Here is an 18,851-nt window from a genome sequence, read left to right as displayed (position 1 = left end):
CTGTAAATCTAGTTATAAAATTGGTGTCTATCTCATCTGCCTACCTACAAATAATGACTGAAATTAATACCATCTTACCACATCACTAGATTAAAAAACATCTAACCATTTTGGCTTTGGTTATGAGAGAGAATACTGAAACTTGCCATCAGACTTGAAAGTAAATTCCTATTTAGCAACTTCTGCGGTTCCCATGGGCAAGTTTTAAATGTCCTTAAGTTGTAACCTTCCTTTTTGTAAAATACAAGATACACAACCATGTCTAAAAGTGGCAGGAAGAATCATATAATGCCTGTACATTTATTACATACCCTAAACTGTCTTAACTGAAACCATCCACTCTATTTTCCAGAAATAATAAAATTTCGAGTTCAGGAATGCTAAAAGGTAATGTGAAAACATCTCAGGACTGTATCAAAAAACAGGGCTGAGTGGAGAAATTCCCTGCCTTCTTATCAATATCTATCTACAACAATGGCTGTGGATGCCAGAATACAAAAGATGAGATGTGAAACAAAGACTTTTTTACCTTTATAATTGCACCAAGAGATGGTTTTTCTTACATTTTAGAGCTTGCCCTGAAGGTAAACATTACCAGATACCATGCACATATTATTTAAATGAAAGGATTCTAAATGAGAACTTAAGAAAACTTACTAATTAAAAGTTACTGAGTGTTATAAAGTCACAGTTTTACAAAGAATTCAAGAAGCACACTATGGAGTGTTATTTTACCACATGAAATGAAGTGTGGGATGTTGTTGATAGGAAACATTCAATTTGGGTATTCTCAATTAAAAAAAGTCACAAGAATTTCGAGTATCCATGGCTATAACTGATCATAGCTTTGGAATGTTTTAAACCAAGAACTCCTAAATATAACGTGATGTTACAGAAAGATAAGTGAATATAAAGAATTTACAATGCATAATCAAATGTAACAAGACTGATCTGCTTAAAAATAAAGATTAACTCAGAGCTTAAAAATTCTAATTTATTTCTCACAAATGCCACTTGATGCTTGATTCACAGCTTTATTTACATTTGTCTACAGCATCATTTCTTCATGAAATGAACTAGTACAGCTTAGTTTAACCAAATGAAATCATAATCATCTGAATTGTCTGTAAACTATCAGCTAAATTTATAACCTTGCATTTGCTTAGTACAGCCAAAGTTTCAAATACAGAAAGCACAAGAATAAACCAATGGTAACATGTAGACTCTAGAAGATCATCTGGGCAAATTTAGAAGGTGGACTTTCAAGAAGTCTGAGGCACAATACAAGAAGAGTAAAAGTTCTTGTGCAACCTACAGTAAACGCAGCAAAGAAAATTAAGACATAAAAAAACAAGGGGAAGTTCATTGTAAAAATATTATCAAAATACTTCTACATAAGATATTTTGCTTTCATCTTTAGATCAGCTGAAGAGAAAAATCACTCATTTTAAAGTAAAAAACAAGTAATTTTGTTTGGTCTGTCTACTAGATAACCTTAAAACTTTAAAATTTTTAATTGCAGTAGACAATAATTTAAAATTAAGGAAAACAAAAACAAAATGTGGGTACTGATCCCCATGACAAAAAGTCCCCAAGCACAATTTGTCGATTTCCCTTAACATACTTACCTTGCATTGTCACTGAAGATACTGTTAAGAGAAGAAACCTTTTTGTTTTTAAACCAGAGGACAAAATGTAGCTCAAGTGACCAGATTTTGAGAAATAAAACGAACTCTGTATTTTAAGCCATAAGTAATTTCAAGTGAATAGGAACAATAAGTATTTCTGCATGTCATGCAGAAATAAGCATTCATTTGTTACTCAGAAGAAAATTTTATGCAGTGTTTGAACATCTCAAGGCAAATAAATGTTCATTTAAATTCACAATCTCTCTGCTGATCTTTCACCCAAAGAAATATACTTCAATTTGTTCCTCATTAACTACGACTTAACTTTATCGATACTACCATATGTGATAACCGGGTTTTTAAAAGATATCACATGAAGCTTCTTAAAATATTAAGATAAAAACATTTTGAAACGGATGTTTTTCTCATCAATTGATATCAGTAAAGAGAGGAACCTGTTTGACATTTTTGCTCAAAATTATTTTCAGGAAAGGGAAAATGAATAACACCCCTTTCCTTCTGCAATTCACAAGATTTTTTTTCTTCATTAAATGTGGTGGTACAAAAAAGTAAAACTGGATAAAAGAGAGACAAAGATTCTAAGGCACCCTCAGCATAGGGAATTTCAAAATGAGAAAGTTTCCGGTTGGCTGTTTTCAACTAGTTTTACTTTTTGTGATAGGAATCCCTTTGACATAGATTCATAGGAACAGGTTGACTCCTTTTCCCAATTAACATAAACAGATTGTTTCCAACTACTTTACCACAGTCTTGCCTCCATGCCCAAAGTTCAGGCAAGCCTAGGTTATCCTGTCTTCAGTCAATAGACAGTTCATATTCCGAAATGAAAAAATTAGAGTTCAAATTAGGAAACAAAGTACTCTGTCACAGCTGAAATGGTTTTAAATGAAATAGTTGTAAATAATGAATGATAAATAGAGTATCTATTTTAGGACATTATGGCTTAAAATACTATTTACTTTTAATTTCACAAATAAACACAGCTGTATTGTGAAAAGCAATGAAAGGCATGCACCTCTACTAGCAGTTTTAGCACTTCTGACCAAGTAAGACACCAACTCCTTAAAAAATATGCTTCATGCACTGTACTGTTTTTTTTTTTTAGATGTAAATTTTAATACATTATTTCTTTTTTGAACTTGAACGGGAACCAGAATGGGATGATCCAGAAGATGACCTGTGGTGCCTGTAAGACATAATGGAGAAAGCAGATAATCTAGTAAGCTAGAGCTGTTATCAGCATTCATTCATAAGACTGTGAGAATATAAAAAATAAAACCTCATTATGCTGACAGAAAGAATAATTAAAATATAAGATACAAACTTATACACATAAAATTAACTAGTGTTCAGACGTTGGATGTGAGCCCAGTAATAGCATAACTGTAATTTAAAATTCTCTATATTTTACAAGTATCTTCTCCTTTCAAGATATAGCCACCTCTCAATTATTTAAGATAATGAAGGAAAGCCTTGCAAAAATGTGTAAAATTACAGATGATATATAACAAAGGCATATAAACTTGGTAATGGAAGTGTGACTAAAATCAATCCTTGTGATACACTATATAGTGTGGTAAGTCTATATGTAAAACAAATACAGCAAGGCTTCTGTGTATGAGACTATATATTCATAAATAATTACGTTTTGGAAATCTAGGTCACACAAGATGATTGTACAATTAGTTATAGGGTTATATTCATGCAGCTAATATGAATAAGTCAATATATCAACCTGGGTAAAGTAGTGGTGTTCCGAGGGGTTGGCCCTGGGCTCAGGGTTGTTTAGTGTTTTCACCAATCACCTGGCTTATGGAATAGAGAACATGTTCATTAAGTTTAGATGACAACAAACTAGGGGGATTATATGTGGCTAAGATAAAAATTTGCAGAGTGGTAAGAAAGCAACAGAATGAGTTTCACTCAAGTACAGAATAATTGTCTTACAAAAGAACAAACGCACATAAACAACACTAGTTGTGTGTAACCTTAATATCTAAACTTCAAAATGTGGAGAACTAATAATTCTGTACAAGAAGGAATCATGAGGTAATCCTACCACTGAACCCAGCAATAATGAGACTACTTAATCCTTATTTTCACAAGTTGAAAGGATATGGAAAATTGGCAAAGATTACAAAAATAAATCGTTAAAAGTGCCTACATAATTAGATACTGAGAATGTAGAGAAAGTTAAAAACTGAGTAATTAGCCTGTTGCAAAAAAGGCGGACAGGTGACATCTGCACTCTACAAATTTTAAAGATGTCAATACCGATAAAGTGATCTAGTAAAGGTCTTTCTCTTAAAAAAAGGTAGAAAAGATTTGGACTGCCAAGATGAAAAATGTATTAGCTACAAGAACAACTTCCTTATTATCTTTATAAAGGGCATAAAACAATAATTTGCCGTGGAAACGCATTTATACATATTTGAGAATAGATTTCCAATGATCTGAAAAGGTTAATTTTTTTTACTAGAGGCCCCAGATTTCTATTTATATTTAATGGAAAATCAAAATCATAAATACGTTTAAAAGTTAACTTCTAAATTACTTCAACATACAGCCTCTGAATTATAATCTTAAAAGACAGAAATAACCGAGAGTTGGCTATAATAATCATATGCAAAAATAAAAATTTAAACAATAAAATGATCAGATAGTGGAAGAGTGGTTTGATCTACAACTTTTCTAAGCAACCTGATCAAAGCACACACGATAAACAAAGTAATCAATGTTTTGAAGTTCAAAGTTGAAAAGTGTAATTTAATATTGGAACAAAGGAGTTAATGAAAATCTAATCCTTGACTAGAAAGTTTAATCTATTAAACACACTTAAGAACACCCATTCTTATTTCTACAGAAACCCAAACCTTTCGGGTGACCGTGATCTTGTTCGTCTTTTTTTGCGATCACCAGGTGAAGAAGATCTAGAACGACTTCTCTTTCTGTTCCTCTCAGGAGAAGATGATGAACTTGAATAAGATCTTTTTCGTGGGGAAGAAGAGCCCCTGTGGGACCTGGAGCTGGATCTTCATTGATTGAGAAACAAATCAAACATTTCATTAAAAGAAGAAATGAGGCAGATCGTTCAGCTAACAGCTCCAAAAATAAACAAATAGGATTTATAACTGAAAATTTTGTAAGAAGGAATACTTACTGCATACTCAACAGAAGACTTCTGGTTCAATCACGAAAACAATTCTACTTAAGTACAATTACTTTAACATCATTTTTTTAACATTCTAAGTGTTTATCACTTACAACTAAAGCAGAATTTTTTTAACTTGAGGCTATCATTTTAAAGTATACATAAATAGCAAAACCAAAAGGTAATTGCATTTGCATGACTTTATGACTAGAAAACACATTCTCCCATTTGGGAAAAAAATATGTAGGTTATATACAAATTCCCGAGGAAAATAAACATTACAATTCCTTGTGGAATTAAGCAACTTATTAAGTTGCTCTAGAAAAGGCAAGGATAGGGGACAGAAATGAGAAAACAGTATTCAACTGCCAAATAATCAAAAAAATAAAATAAAATGAGTAACTTTAAAACTTTGATTTATATTAACAATATTTTTATGAAGAAATACTATTCATGAAGTATGAAGTGTTGACATTCACATGTTTCAGGTAGAAGTAAATGTGCAAATGTTTAAATGCAAATTTTTTTCTTCGTTTACATATTTTGGTTGAAGGAATTTAGCTCAAACTTCCCAAAAAATTCACCTTTGGGCTTAAAATAAAATCAGAAAGCCCAAAAGGAGAATTCTTTGGAAAGTTATAAGCAATGAAAAAAATGTTTGGGAAGAATATGAAGGCTGTTCTGTAAATCTTAATTCTAGTACTTCCCAAATGGAACTAGGACTTAAAGATCTTCACCTAAGAAGCACTCAAATAAACGTACTAACACAATGATAATACACAATAACAATAAACTCATTTGCTCTCCATTTTGTACTGGCTTAATACAAGTTTGCATATCATTCTTCCTTTAATGTTAAACTGCAGTTGTGCTCTAATGCTACAGATTTGGCTCTATTAAATAGCATTTTTACCAAAAGAACTACCATTATGATTCAGGGTAAATTTCCACAGAAGTGGAATTTTAGTCATTTTCTTATTCTTGTTAGATGCTTTAAATAATAAATCAAAACTTAAAAAAAAGGCAGCATATTTTTACTAAGTTTAAAAAAACACTTTTAAGGAAGTAGACTAGTGTCTCATTTGCTTCTTCACAAACTGCTTCCCTCTACCGGTCAAACTAAATGCAACCTGAAGTTAACAGTAACGATTACCTAAGACCACATCCTACCTAACCAACCATACTTCCTTATTTAGTCTGTAGAATTCAAGAGGAGTGCTTGTTCTAGACATAGTGTTTGTGTAAAATTTTATATTTATAACTTTTATAATAGTGTTAATATTACAAAAAAATAGAAATGGGTACAAGACATTCCAGAAACTTTATCTGATATAAATGACAAAATAGTTTCTGCAAATATTGAAACAACTGCCCTACAAAACAATCTGTTTTGAGGCAAGGTTAATTTTCTTCCTTTCAAAAACACAGTGAACTTTTTCTCTGCATATCTGTAATTTTATTTGAATTACTGCAAACATAACTTTATTAGAGATCTGGTGATAAGACTCTGCTCCATCTTCCTATTTCATCACATTTTAGCTAGTACAAAAATAACAAACCTTGCATAATGCAAAATAGCAGCCTTAATTCAATCATGGGAATGTCTTGGCACACTGCTGGCAATGGAAACATCTCATGGTGAGAAAATTAAGCCGAGGCAAGTGCATTAGTTTCTAATGCTAAAATAAAATTGACAAGTAGAAGCAAAATAAGAGGAAAAAAAGCAGCAACGCCTTCTGCAGCCTTAAATATTTTTTCTCTCTGCTTTACAGAGAGATGCTACCTCATTCACCTTGATTTCGACCCACGAGATCTCGAACGTTCTCTGGAACTGGAACGAGATCTTGACTGCGAACTGGAAGAGCTTCTTGAACGGGACCTGGAACAACATGGAAGGATTTTTTTTTCCAGGACCACTTAAATGAACTTTGTGATATGAACACTGAAAGAAAAATGTATATTAGAGTTCATTTTCATATAAAAAGACAACTATTTGAGATACACATTTTCAGAACAAAATATTTTAAGGTAATATTACTTAAATACTTATGCCAAAACTTAAGCTAACATTTAAAAAGAAAACCATCATTTCCCAAGTTTGACTAAATTGCTCTAAAAATCACTCAAAATTGTACAAATAAAAACACTAAGCATTATCTCACTTCATTAACATTGAATACTTTCTGTTCACAATTTTTAAAGCAACCTAGGACTTACACATCCAGGAATTTTGAATGCTGCTGTTTATAATTTAACTTCTCTGATACATCTCTATCAATTTCCCTTAGAAAATTCCTTGTTTCCTCAGTCTCTAGCTAGTATGATACTGTAAGTATGATGACATGTATATGTTTAACTGTTTTTCTATCTACTCAAAGGTTAAAGAATTAAAGAGAAAATACATTAACAATCCTGTCTTAGGTAATTATATTACCTTTAATTTACCCCTTAAAATAATACTTTGTAGAAAAAGATTACTATTGACATCTTAAAATTACTATCTTTATAATTACTTTTGTAAGCTTTCAGGCTTTATAGTGCTCAAATAAAAAATTATCTAATTTTTCTTTTCTAGAGAATGGGTATGCATGTGCACTCAAGTGGGGGATGGTGCAGGATAGGGGCGGGGGGCAGGGAGATGGGGGGAGGGGGAGATAAGGGAGGAGGGAGGGAGGAGGGAGGGAGGAGGAGGGAGGGAGGGAGGAGGAGGGAGGAGGAGGGAGGGAGGGAGGGAGGGAGGAGGAGGGAGGGAGGGGGGGGAGAGAGAGAGAATGAATGAATGAATGAGAATGAGAATATCTTAAGCAGGCTCTAAGTGTAGAGCCCAACGCAGGGCTCGATCCCACAACCCTGGGATTATGACCTGAGCCAAAATCAAGAGTCAGACATTCAGTGGACTAAGACACCCAGGTGTCCCCCAAATTATCTGTTAAGTGCTTAATTAGCTAATATTTTGACCCTTAAAAACCATTAAAATCCACTGCCCATGATTTCACTGGATCATGAACAGGAATTGTTCATGGGAACATTGTTTACACAAGGATACTGCTTTTGCTCACTTGAATTTTCATTGTTGACTACACAACCAGGTAATATGAAAATTTTACATTACTAACAAAATAATATTCAAGTACAACACCAACTAAATCTTCTTTTTCCTGGATATCTCAAGATAATGAGCATTAAGCCAATATAACTAATATGGCTGAATCGGCTCCTTTATTCGGAATACCTCTATTAAATCATTAAAATATTGTATAGCAAGGAATGATTTAATTAGGGTCTAGAAAATTCCTACACTAGCCTTTAACATCATTAGTAAAAATATAAATCTTAAATTTACTTACAAATTTCTAAATGTAAACTACCTATTTAATCAAGTAGCACTATATATAATTTAAATGAATTTTTAAAAATCTATTTTAATAAAAAGCATGGTGATAAAAATGGACCAAGGGAAGGTTCATATTAAAACTCTGCATTTCTGAAAATATTGGACAATAACTTCATGGCACTAAGAAAAAATTATTTTATAAAAGTTGACTTGAATGAAATCTCAAATAAAAAGGAAAGCTTATTCAGTCAAGAAAAACAAAATTTATAAATAAAGAAGTTAGATACTGACATTTTGACTGGTGTTACCCTTGACCTGTACCCGTTTACCTGGACCTAGACCTTGAACTTGAGGGGGAGGATGAGCGTGATGAAGATCGTGAATGTGAAGATCGAGACTTTGAGCGACTTCGTCTGTTAGATTTCTTTTTATTACTATCTTCTTCTTCACTGGCATCAAGATTATACTTTGAGAGATCAGCATCATCTTCATCCTCATCCTAACAAAAATTCAGTCAATTATTTAGACATTTGGATATTAATGCTATCTACGAGGAATGATAAACAGTCCTGTGTATTGGACACCTCCATATGGATATGTGATGTCATCAACATCTCAGCAAATCCTGAATCCTAAAAATCTGCCTACTATATTCCTCATCTCAACTAAACAGACTGGTTATTTCAGACATTCCAAAGAAGTAATCCTAGAAATCACACTTATTTCCTCTTTTTCTGTCACAATGTATTACCAGGTAAGCAGTCAAGAATTTTCCATTTTAACCCCTTTACCATGTATTACAGTATAACCTTTAGGTGGTCTTCCTAACTCTAGAAATCCATTCTGCCTCCCCTACATCTCAACATATTGACAGTCACCCCCCTGAACCAGGTCAGATAAACATACCTCATTTGTTTCTTACAAGCTTTAAAAATTGTTCCACACTGATTTGTTTAGTTGCATTTGAGGGCCTCTTATGATCAGACCTCAAAGTGTGTACCCTCAATCTGGATCTATACATAAGGCCATAAAACTTTACACTTTGGACTCAGAGAATAAATACCACCTGATGGTGGTGCCCCTTACCATTCTCCCCTCTGCTCTAACCACACTGGCTTATGTATGATTTTTTTTAACATTGCTGGTTTGTTTCCTATTAAGTGACCTGTATTTACGTTCTCTGCCTGAAAGTGTTCTGACCACAGCTCTTGTAGCCAGCAACTAATATCATTCTATCATTCAAATCTCAGCTCAAATTTCACCTCCTCAAAAATCCCCCATCCACTGAAACCAAAGGAGCTCTTCTCATGATCCGTTACCACGTCTTTATAACATAACTGCTTTCTAAATTATCTTGTTCATTTATGTCTTTCCCCTCTAGAATTTAAGTTCCATTAAAAGAAGGGTGGCTCTTAATTATTACTCTACCTCCAGAGCTAGAATAGTGCTTGGCAGAGTGGATGCTCAAAACCCTTGTGAGAACTAATGAATACACAGAACATAATCTTCACTATGGGACAAAGATCGTCAAAAGGATTCATGTTATAACATAGCTCCAATAAGACTAAGAACAAATAAGACAAGGAAATCATTTACCTCATCTAATTTATATTTAGAAAGATCTTCATCCTCATCCTCTTCTTCTCCCTCAGATTCTTTATCTTCAACTTCCTTTAAAATAGATGCAGGACCAACTGCCTTCCCCCTGTATTTTTTCTTTTTACGTCCAAACTAGAGAAAAAAATTTCATGATATTGCTGTCAGCTGAAAATGTTTAAAATCACTATTTTTTCCTAAGAAATTACTTTTATATGTTTAGGTCAACATGTATTTTTTTAAGTTAATTTTAACAACAATTATATATTTAAGTCAATTATGACTTAAAAAATGGTAAGCTGCTTTAGAAGATTCAAAGTACACTTATAAAAAATAAGACACATTTAGTATTATTCCTTCTCAGTTAAAATATTTTTGAACAGGTTTTCTAATTTGTGTTCAACCTGCACACTAATGTATAGCTTACCTCATCATATTCACCATCAGATTCTTCTCTTTCTATATATTCAACATTTTCTCTTTCATTAAAACCACCACCATAACCTAAAAGGGGAGGGGCATAAACTATTATCCTAAGACAATTCATTAAAATAACGAAAATATATATATATCCAACAACATCACCTCCAAGCAACAGAGAAAAAGAAAAATCTCATCAATGACATTTGCCTATCTAATAAATTACTAGTTTAAAAAAAAGCGTATTAAAAAACCTCACTACAAAAAACAGTGTCAAAGTTAGATACCTTAGCTGAAAAAGCCCTATTGCTACACTTCTAGTTCTTCTCATTCTCAATTTCAAAATGTCCTGTATTACTTAGCTTATGCATGGAATACATGGGTGGAAAACATCTATTCATATCTCTGCCATAACCAAGTTTCACAATGACTTTCTTCTGTAGTTCATCATAATTCTTCCGGGAAGAGTGTGCTAAGAACACAGACTCAAAATTTCACAGATTACCAGTTGCAGATAGTCTGAAATCTTTTGATGTATTGAAATTTTGCTGGGCTAAAATGTAGCTAGGGCTTGGAATATTCCTAATTATACAAATACAATGACATAATAAAGGGCATCCAAATTGGTTTTAATACAATTGTTTTTAATCTATTGTTAAAAGTCACTCAGGTTCTCTGAATTAACCAGTAAACTTTTATTTTTTTATTTTTAAAATTTTTTTTAATGTTTATTTATTTTTGAGACAGAGAGAGACAGAACATGAACGGGGGAGGGTCAGAGAGAGAGGGAGACACAGAATCTGAAACAGGCTCCAGGATCCGAGCAGTCAGCACAGAGCCCGACGCAGGGCTTGAACTCACAGACTGCGAGATCATGACCTGAGCCAAAGTCGGACGCTTAACCGACTGGCCACCCAGGCGCCCCAACCAGTAAACTTTTAAAGTGAAAATATTCTATTAAAAAATAATCAAGTTCAGCAAACCACTATTCTTTCATGTCACAACCAACATCTACAATTAGGATTGCGATTTTTCACATAAGCTTAAGAGAAGGTGAAGTTAATTTTAGAGAAAGTGAGGGAATTTTGAACTAAATCTCCCACTGAAAAAATAGAGAGGTATGTGGGCAAAAGCAACATAATCTAACTATTGCACATACTGCAGAGCAGTACCAGCACATAAAGTCAGTGTTTCTGGGATTTAAGGATTTCATGAACCAGCAAAATGCTAAATACATTTATAAACAAAAAAGTATTCTTAAAGAATTTAGGATGTATGACTTTAAATTTACTGATCACAGGCATTTAAAAAATGATCACTTACCCTATCATCTTTTTCTGACAGTCACAAATAGAAAGTACATTAACTGTCTGGACAAAATAATGTAATAAATTTAACTTAAAAAAAAAATCACATTAATCTTGTTTTCACTATACTTTGTACCAGCGAAAACTGCAATGTGTCGGTATTTATCTCTCAAATAATTGCAATATGACTCCTTGCCTCCTCCTCCTACCTTATTTCAGAGACCATATGGATTTTAATTGTAATATACAAGAATTTTCTTTTGTTTCTGTAAGGATGACATACGAATGAGAAATGTATTAAATACAGTTACAACTTTCTTTAGCAAAATCTTGGCTCCAGTTTTTCAGAAATCAAATATAAAAAACCAAAAACAAGTACAAATGGGTATACGCTGAACCTCAAGGAAACAGCTCACACATTTAACGCTAATTATAGATTACAAACTCTGTGAAAAGTTATTACATCAACATGTCCTGAGATTAAGATATGAATACTCTGATAAACAACAAATTTTAAGAGATAACTAAAGATCTAATAAGCATCAAAATACTTAAAAGTAGGAGAAAAACTTAAAAAAAAAATCCACAGGATCTAGATGGAAAATAATTCACATAGCGAAAAAAAAAAAAGCAAAGTGAACAAATACAATGCAACAGCATGATTGTCCTTAGGCCAGTAGTACAGAAAAATGCCTGAATAAACTAGACTGTTAATATGCGGAACATGTGAAAATATTAAAACAACCCTACTTAACACCAACAGACTTTTAAGAGTTCTCTGTTCACATTTAGTAATCTATACTTGAAAAATGATACAGCAAATAAATTATGGCAAGATTTTGACGTTAACTGCTACACATAATTTTGCATAGGTACGTAAGGACAATTATTTTAAAATAAATATCATAGCAAATATAAAGCTATTCTCATCTCATACGGGCTACAGAAAAAAAAAAACCTAGTAATTTAACAAGGACGTTGCTAACGTATAACTATTCAAAAAATAGGAGAAGAGGTGCGCTTGGGTGGCTCAGTTGGTTAAGTGTCCAATTCCTGATTTCGGCTCACGTCAGGATCTCACGGTTCAGTTCACGGGTTTGAGCCCTGCCTGGAGCTCCACGCTCACAGCATGGAGCCTGCTTAGGATTCTCTTTCCCTCTCTCTCTGCCCCCCTCCCCCATTTGTGCACATGATCTCTCTCAAAATAAACATTAAAAAAAAAGAATTGTACAAAATTATTTGTACAATATTTAATGTGATAATGCAAAGTCAGCAATCTTTCAGTAGTGCATCAAGTTTTCTTTTATTCACAAACTATCCCACGCCTAGGAAATGTTCTCCAGAACCCTGGACTTCCTTACTAAAAATAGTAGAGACACTAGAGAGCAATGCTATAGGTTATTTCACAACTTCAACTGCGACCAGCAAAGACAACTGGTTATAGCCAGGGAAGTGGGAATGGCTCAAGACAACAGAATCACAGAAGAAAAAAAAAAAAAAAAAAAAAAAAAGAATGAGTAAAGAAAAAGTGAGAAGGCATCAAACTTCGAGGACTTTAGTTATTACACTACTGCTCTTACAATAGTGCAACTTTAAAGGAGAAATCACAAAATAGGTCAGAGAATATGAGTAGATAAAAGGCTTTTTGGAAATACAATTTAAAAAACTTAAAGATTCTGGACTTTATCCTAAAAACAAAAGTTTTATTTATTTTTATTTTAGAGAGTGAGCAAGCAAGCAGGGGAGAAGGGCAGAGGGAGAGACAGACAATCTTAAGCAGGGCCCACGCTCAGCATAGAGCGTGATGTGGGGCCAGATGCCAGGACCCTGGGATCATTACCTAAAACGAAATTAAGAGCTGAACACTCAACCGACTAAGCCTCCCAGGCACCCGAAAACTGTTTTAAACATATGAAGCTTTTAGTTTGGAAAACAAAATAAAATACCTCTGGCTGCAACTGGGCAGGAGGGGAATATGTACAGACAGAAACTAAGACAAGATATAGTGGTATCCTTATCTAGGGTAGTCATGGAAAAGAATTTTGAGGGGAGTAGAGGAGAGATAAGGAGTTACTAAGAAGGACATTTACGTTTCTGTCTTATGCAACAAGCATATGGTGCGTGGTACTAATCATGAGAAAGAGATCACTAGAAGAGGGCCAGGTCCTGGGGGAAACTCATGAGTTCGGTTTGGATATAATAAGTTTGACATTTACTTGGTGATGTTGAATAGACAGCTGGATATATGGGTCAAAGAAGTCTCAGCTGAAGACACACATTTGGGTATCATGGTGTGCTGAAGTTACTTAAAGTTAGGACTTAGAAAGAAAACTGAGGGACTGGGTCTTGAAGAACCCCAACATTCTGTGGTCAGGTAGAAGGGGATGGCTCTAAAAAGGACACAAAATAAACTATCAGAAAAAAGATGAAAAAAACATAAGATATATACCTTAAGAGGTGAATGAAAGAAAGGAGACTCTTATCAGAAGGCCTCAACCTGTCCAATAAGTACAAAGGCTCAGAATGAGAAGAGTAGGGTGGGATTTGAGGATTACAAAAGGAAAAATATCTAGGACATTAGGTTATAATGTTCTCACATGTGACAGTATCAAAAAAATTAAAATTAAAAAAAGAACGAGGGGAAGAAAACAAGAATTTGCTAAAGTCTAGAAGGGCCAAGTCCAGATGATTCTTAAAGGGCTAGTGAGTCTTCCCTTTGCCCTTATTAATTTTCACTATTTGTTAGCACAGAGCTCTCTAATGCTATACTCTGTAAACTGTGATACTGTTAAACAGAAAATGACTTTGTGTATGGCAGAAAAACATTAAGGTAAAAAAACCTAAGGGCAGAACAGACAGAATCTTCAATTACTGTACTCTTATAAGAAGCTGACAGAACTGCTAATTCAAATTTTATTTCTTTTAAGATCATTTAGGGGCACCTGAGTAGCTCAGTGTTAAGCATCTGACTCTTGATTTGGCACAGGTTATGATCTCCTGGTTCATGAGATGGAGTACCAGATTGGGCTCTGTGCTGGCAGCACGGAGACTGCTTGGGATTCTTTCTCTTTCTCAAAATAAATAAACATTAAAAATATTAAAGTCACTTCGTTAGAATGTGATTGAATTTTACCTGTTCTTTCTTCTAACTTAGCATACTTTGGAGTATTACACATGTTACACTCTGATCTTCTGGCCCAATTCACGTTACTGCACCTTTGGAAGGGAAAAATACCAAATTAGTAGACTATAACACAAGAAAGAGAGTTAATTTCTAGATAGTTTAGAATTTTAAAATAAAAACTAGGATAAAACCACTACTATAAAGAAATATTTGTTAAGGATAATGTAAACAAAGAAAATGTACTAGTGCACATTTTCTAAGAGAAAATATGGATTCCAACAAAAGACAACTATTTAAGCAGAAGCAAAAGCTAAACAGTATGAAGAGTGCCTTTGTCATTTTTTCAATAGGAGACAAATTATATATACACAGATTTTGATGTCTTAGAGGGAAAAATCACCTTTTAAATTAAAGGTTTTACTAATTTCTCAGTCTCCAAATTTACCTCAAAAGACAGCAAAGTTATACCTTCCAAATAACATCAAAAAAAAAATATTTTTTTTTTTTTTTAAATTTTTTTAACGTTTATTTATTTTTGAGACAGAGAGAGACAGAGCATGAGCGGGGGAGGGTCAGAGAGAGAGGGAGACACAGAATCGGAAGCAGGCTCCAGGCTCTGAGCTGTCAGCACAGAGCCCGATGCGGGGCTCGAACTCACGGACCGTGAGATCATGACCTGAGCTGAAGTCGGACGCTTAACCGACCAAGCCACCCAGGCGCCCCAAAAAAAAAATATTTTTTTTGAGGAATCAGTTCAAGCACTAAATTTCACAGCATACCAAATCCAGTGACCTAATCTGTTGACAAAAAATTTTCCAGTACAATTTTAATCCATATAGGATCAGAAATTTATTTTATGACCCTCTTCTGATTCAGTCCTTTTTTATATATTTGATTCATCTGCACAACAGAAAAGATGGAAGTTGGAAAAAAATATCTATACAGAACTTGAAAATCAAACATATTAAGAATGCCTAATTACAGATATTTATGACACACAACTTATGATTCTAAAATTACTCTGTAAACAGGTCAAATGAATTTTAAGTGTATTTCACATTAATGATAGAAGCTAAAAGTTTTCATATTTTTTAATAGAAAGAAGTAGGCTTTGGTGATTTTAAATAGCCCTTCATCCTTTTTTTGAAATGCAAGCTCACCTTAAGCATTCATTTACTGGTATACATAATCCATCATAGTATAAACTAATACTACCATTAAAAAAATAGAATTTTTAAAAGTTCTTTATACTTCTATACAGACTAAACTTCTATACTTCAGATACAGACTAAACAGTACACAGATCTTTGACTTAGGTTTCCTCAAGTTTGTCAATGTGACAAAGAATCGGAAATATTAATAAGTAGTGGCTAGATATGTTATTATGGAAGAAAAAGTGGATAATTTAAAACACATACGTTTTGCACTGCCAGTCATTAGCACTAAAAAGGCCCCGGCTCTTTTCTGCAAGTGTCTTTCCTATTTCAGTACCCCCAGCTTTCATCATCTTAGCCTCAGTTGTTTTCTCTGAAAATAGGAAAATGATACATGATTAATCTGGGGAAATTTTAAAAATGATCTGTATACAGTCTTAAAAGAAGCTTCCTTAAATGCTTACCCCGACCACATCTATTACAGCTGGTTCTTCTAGCAAAGTTTACATTTCCACATCTGAAAATAAAGTAAAAAATATTTAGAAAGAGATTTAAAACTGAAGAATTTTTAAAATTCTCTATACACAACTTTTTAATGATTCCTTACTATACACCTACATCCAGAACTTCTCTAACACCATCTCAGTCATGTTATGTCAATGTTAACTACGAAAAAAAAAAATCATCATAATTTAGGTGGAAAAAATGAAAGATAAATATAAAATTTAAGTCAAAAGTCCAGGATAAGAAACTCCAATCTTTCACTATCTAGTTACGTGATCCTAGTAAGTCGCTTAAGATTTCTGTGTTTCAGTGTTCTATTAGCACATGTGATCGATTACAACAAAATCCCCTTGGCAAAGCTGAAGTGAGATATCCACTTTAGCAATTACTGAGGAGGCACCAGAGAGTTAGAAACAAAACCAAAACAACTTCAAAGTAATTCCTAGTATAGAAAATAAGGAAATACATACAAAAATGTGTTAAGTATGATAAGAAATACATAATCCTAAGGATGGACCAGTGGGGAGAATATAGCTTCATGGGTCTTGATAAAATGCTCTTTTTACAAGCAGAAGATAGAATGGTAAGGAAAGATGATAGGTTATATGGACTAAAAACATACGCAGGTTCAATAACTATAAGGAAATGGGAGTTGTGTAGGGGCATTTACCAAACCTCTGAAACCTAGTTGAAAAAAGTAACAACCACAACCAATAAACCCAACATATGGAGTAACACAGTGTCACTTTATGTTTATATTCAGCAAACTTAAGTAAACAAAAAACTTATCAAGTTCATTTACATGGTCTTGATAGTGCATCTGCATATTGGTAAAACCATGTTAAATGCTGAGTGATATACAAAGCTTAAATTTTAAAAAATTGATTACTTTTCTTTGAAAATACATATCTGAATATACACATTGTAGAAATATTGTATCCATATCTTTGTAATTGAGTTGAATGCACTTAGACACCTACTTCAAATATTTGTGTATGCTGTCATTAATGACACTGTCAAAGGTAAATCATTGTACAAGTAATCAATCAGTAACATTAAAATCAGAAGTTGTGCTATACCTTTTGAATGGTTTCAATAGTATTTACCACTGAGCAATGGTATTCATAGCATATGAATTGGTCTCATTCAATACTGTCAGATACACCTGATCCTTCAGATCATCCTAATCTTTATGCAAATAGGCGATCAATTTGTTATGAAATAAACACAGTATTTCATTTAAACTACTTACAAGGTGGTCAGAAGTCAAATACCCAGGAAATGTGGACTTAATCTCCGTTACAGACATTAGATGATTTAATTCTCTTAAACTAAAACCAATAGCTACCAATTAAGAGTATCTGCTGTATTTCATTGCTCTACACACTATGCTATCCTATATTCATTGAAAGGGAGCTATTCTATACCATTTTTTTTTAACAGTTAAATAACCTACTTAAAGTTACATATCTGTAAGCAAGGGAACTGGAATTAAACCCACATTTGTTTGCTTAAAAGTTTCTCTGTGAATTTTTATCTTTGGCTAGCCTAAGGACAAGAAATCTGAGACTTTTATTTGAACGTGAGTTGTGCATTCAATTTTTGGACAACTACTTTCCATGTATTTCCAAACAGGTACATGTATCTGAGCACCCTCCAAAATAATCTAGCAATTTAATAGAGCACACAGACTTCAGCAGCAATGTCAAAAGGCTGAGCCACTAAACACGTGCTTCTGTGCTGCAGGCATCTCCAGGCAGGCAGAAACACAGGCCTCCTGCCTTTCGGCTCTAAGCAGGCGAAACGTTCGATTCTCGTGGGGAAATTAAAGATTACTAGAGAAAAAAGTCAGAATCTCCTAAATCCAAGAAGGGTAGCGTTTAGGGTCAAGTATAAACAGTACGGGAGAAAGCGGAAATTAAAAAGGAAGCAAACAAACAAACAAAAAAACACAACAAGGCGAATTATGAAAAAACAAAAAACGAGTTCGAGAAAGCAGCTTCCCGCGAACAAAAGTAAAGTTCTGCAGGAAAAAGTCACGTGGGGCAGATCCAATAGCAAGCTGGGCACGACTCTGTAGATTTCCTTATCGCTGAAACCTGGCCGAGGCGGGGGTGGGGTGTGGGGGCAAAAGGTAGGCCATCTCGCTCTCGAAAAAGAGGGGCTGTCTTGGAGAGTTAATGTCGAGGAAACTTGGGAGACATTCTCAAAACAAAGGCTCCCGAAATACCTCATCGAGAAGAAGCTGGAGCCTCCTTCCCGCCTGGGAGCCGGCGGTTCGCCTTCTCAACCCGGCCTGAGGTACTGGAGACCATAAAAACGGAAAACGCCGAAACAACCCGAGAAAGCCTCCACCGTTAAACCCTGCCCCAATTCGGGACCCTTCATGAACTCACTTTTTGTCAGGGCAAATCCAGTCACCGTCACTGACTCGGAAATTCTTAGTCGACATCTTGGACGCCGCCACCACAGCCACCCGCAGCTACGTCTTCGCAGGAGGAAGCGGGCAGGGGACTTTCGGCACTCCGGGGCTGTCTCCAAGACGCCTGATTCTGACGCACCACTGCACCAAGCTTGATAATGAGGACACTCGGCCGGGATTGAGTTTCAAC

At 34.3% G+C, this 18,851-nt stretch overlaps 1 protein-coding gene across 3 annotated transcripts; it reads right to left on the bottom strand.

Annotated features, from left to right (window-relative positions):
* Window positions 1–980: 980 nt before the first annotated feature.
* On the bottom strand, window positions 981–18,749 carry ZRANB2 (zinc finger RANBP2-type containing 2). Of its 3 annotated transcripts, none has more exons than XR_009607733.3 (11): window positions 18,636–18,749; window positions 16,200–16,252; window positions 16,000–16,108; window positions 14,591–14,673; window positions 10,158–10,234; window positions 9,731–9,865; window positions 8,464–8,633; window positions 6,593–6,679; window positions 4,523–4,681; window positions 3,385–3,454; window positions 981–2,835 (listed from the first exon to the last, which is right to left on the bottom strand). XR_009607733.3 is itself a non-coding variant. In XM_060625232.3 (11 exons), the coding sequence occupies exons 1-10, from the start codon at window positions 18,689–18,691 to the stop codon at window positions 3,425–3,427; spliced, it is 963 nt and encodes a 320-aa protein (XP_060481215.1). In that variant the 5' UTR covers window positions 18,692–18,749; the 3' UTR covers window positions 981–2,835; window positions 3,385–3,424. The 3 variants fall into 3 exon arrangements, 2 of the variants coding, with proteins under 2 accessions (XP_060481215.1, XP_060481214.1); XM_060625232.3 differs by having other exon boundaries at window positions 3,385–3,458; XM_060625231.3 differs by lacking the exon at window positions 3,385–3,454.
* Between the last annotated feature and the right edge of the window lie 102 nt (window positions 18,750–18,851).

Source organism: Panthera onca, chromosome C1 (assembly GCF_046562875.1).
Source record: "Panthera onca isolate mPanOnc1 chromosome C1, mPanOnc1 haplotype 2, whole genome shotgun sequence".
Taxonomy (NCBI): Eukaryota; Metazoa; Chordata; class Mammalia; order Carnivora; family Felidae; genus Panthera; species Panthera onca.
The sequence above is the reverse complement of the archived record's forward strand: the minus strand, read 5'-3'. Positions and strand labels throughout refer to the sequence as shown.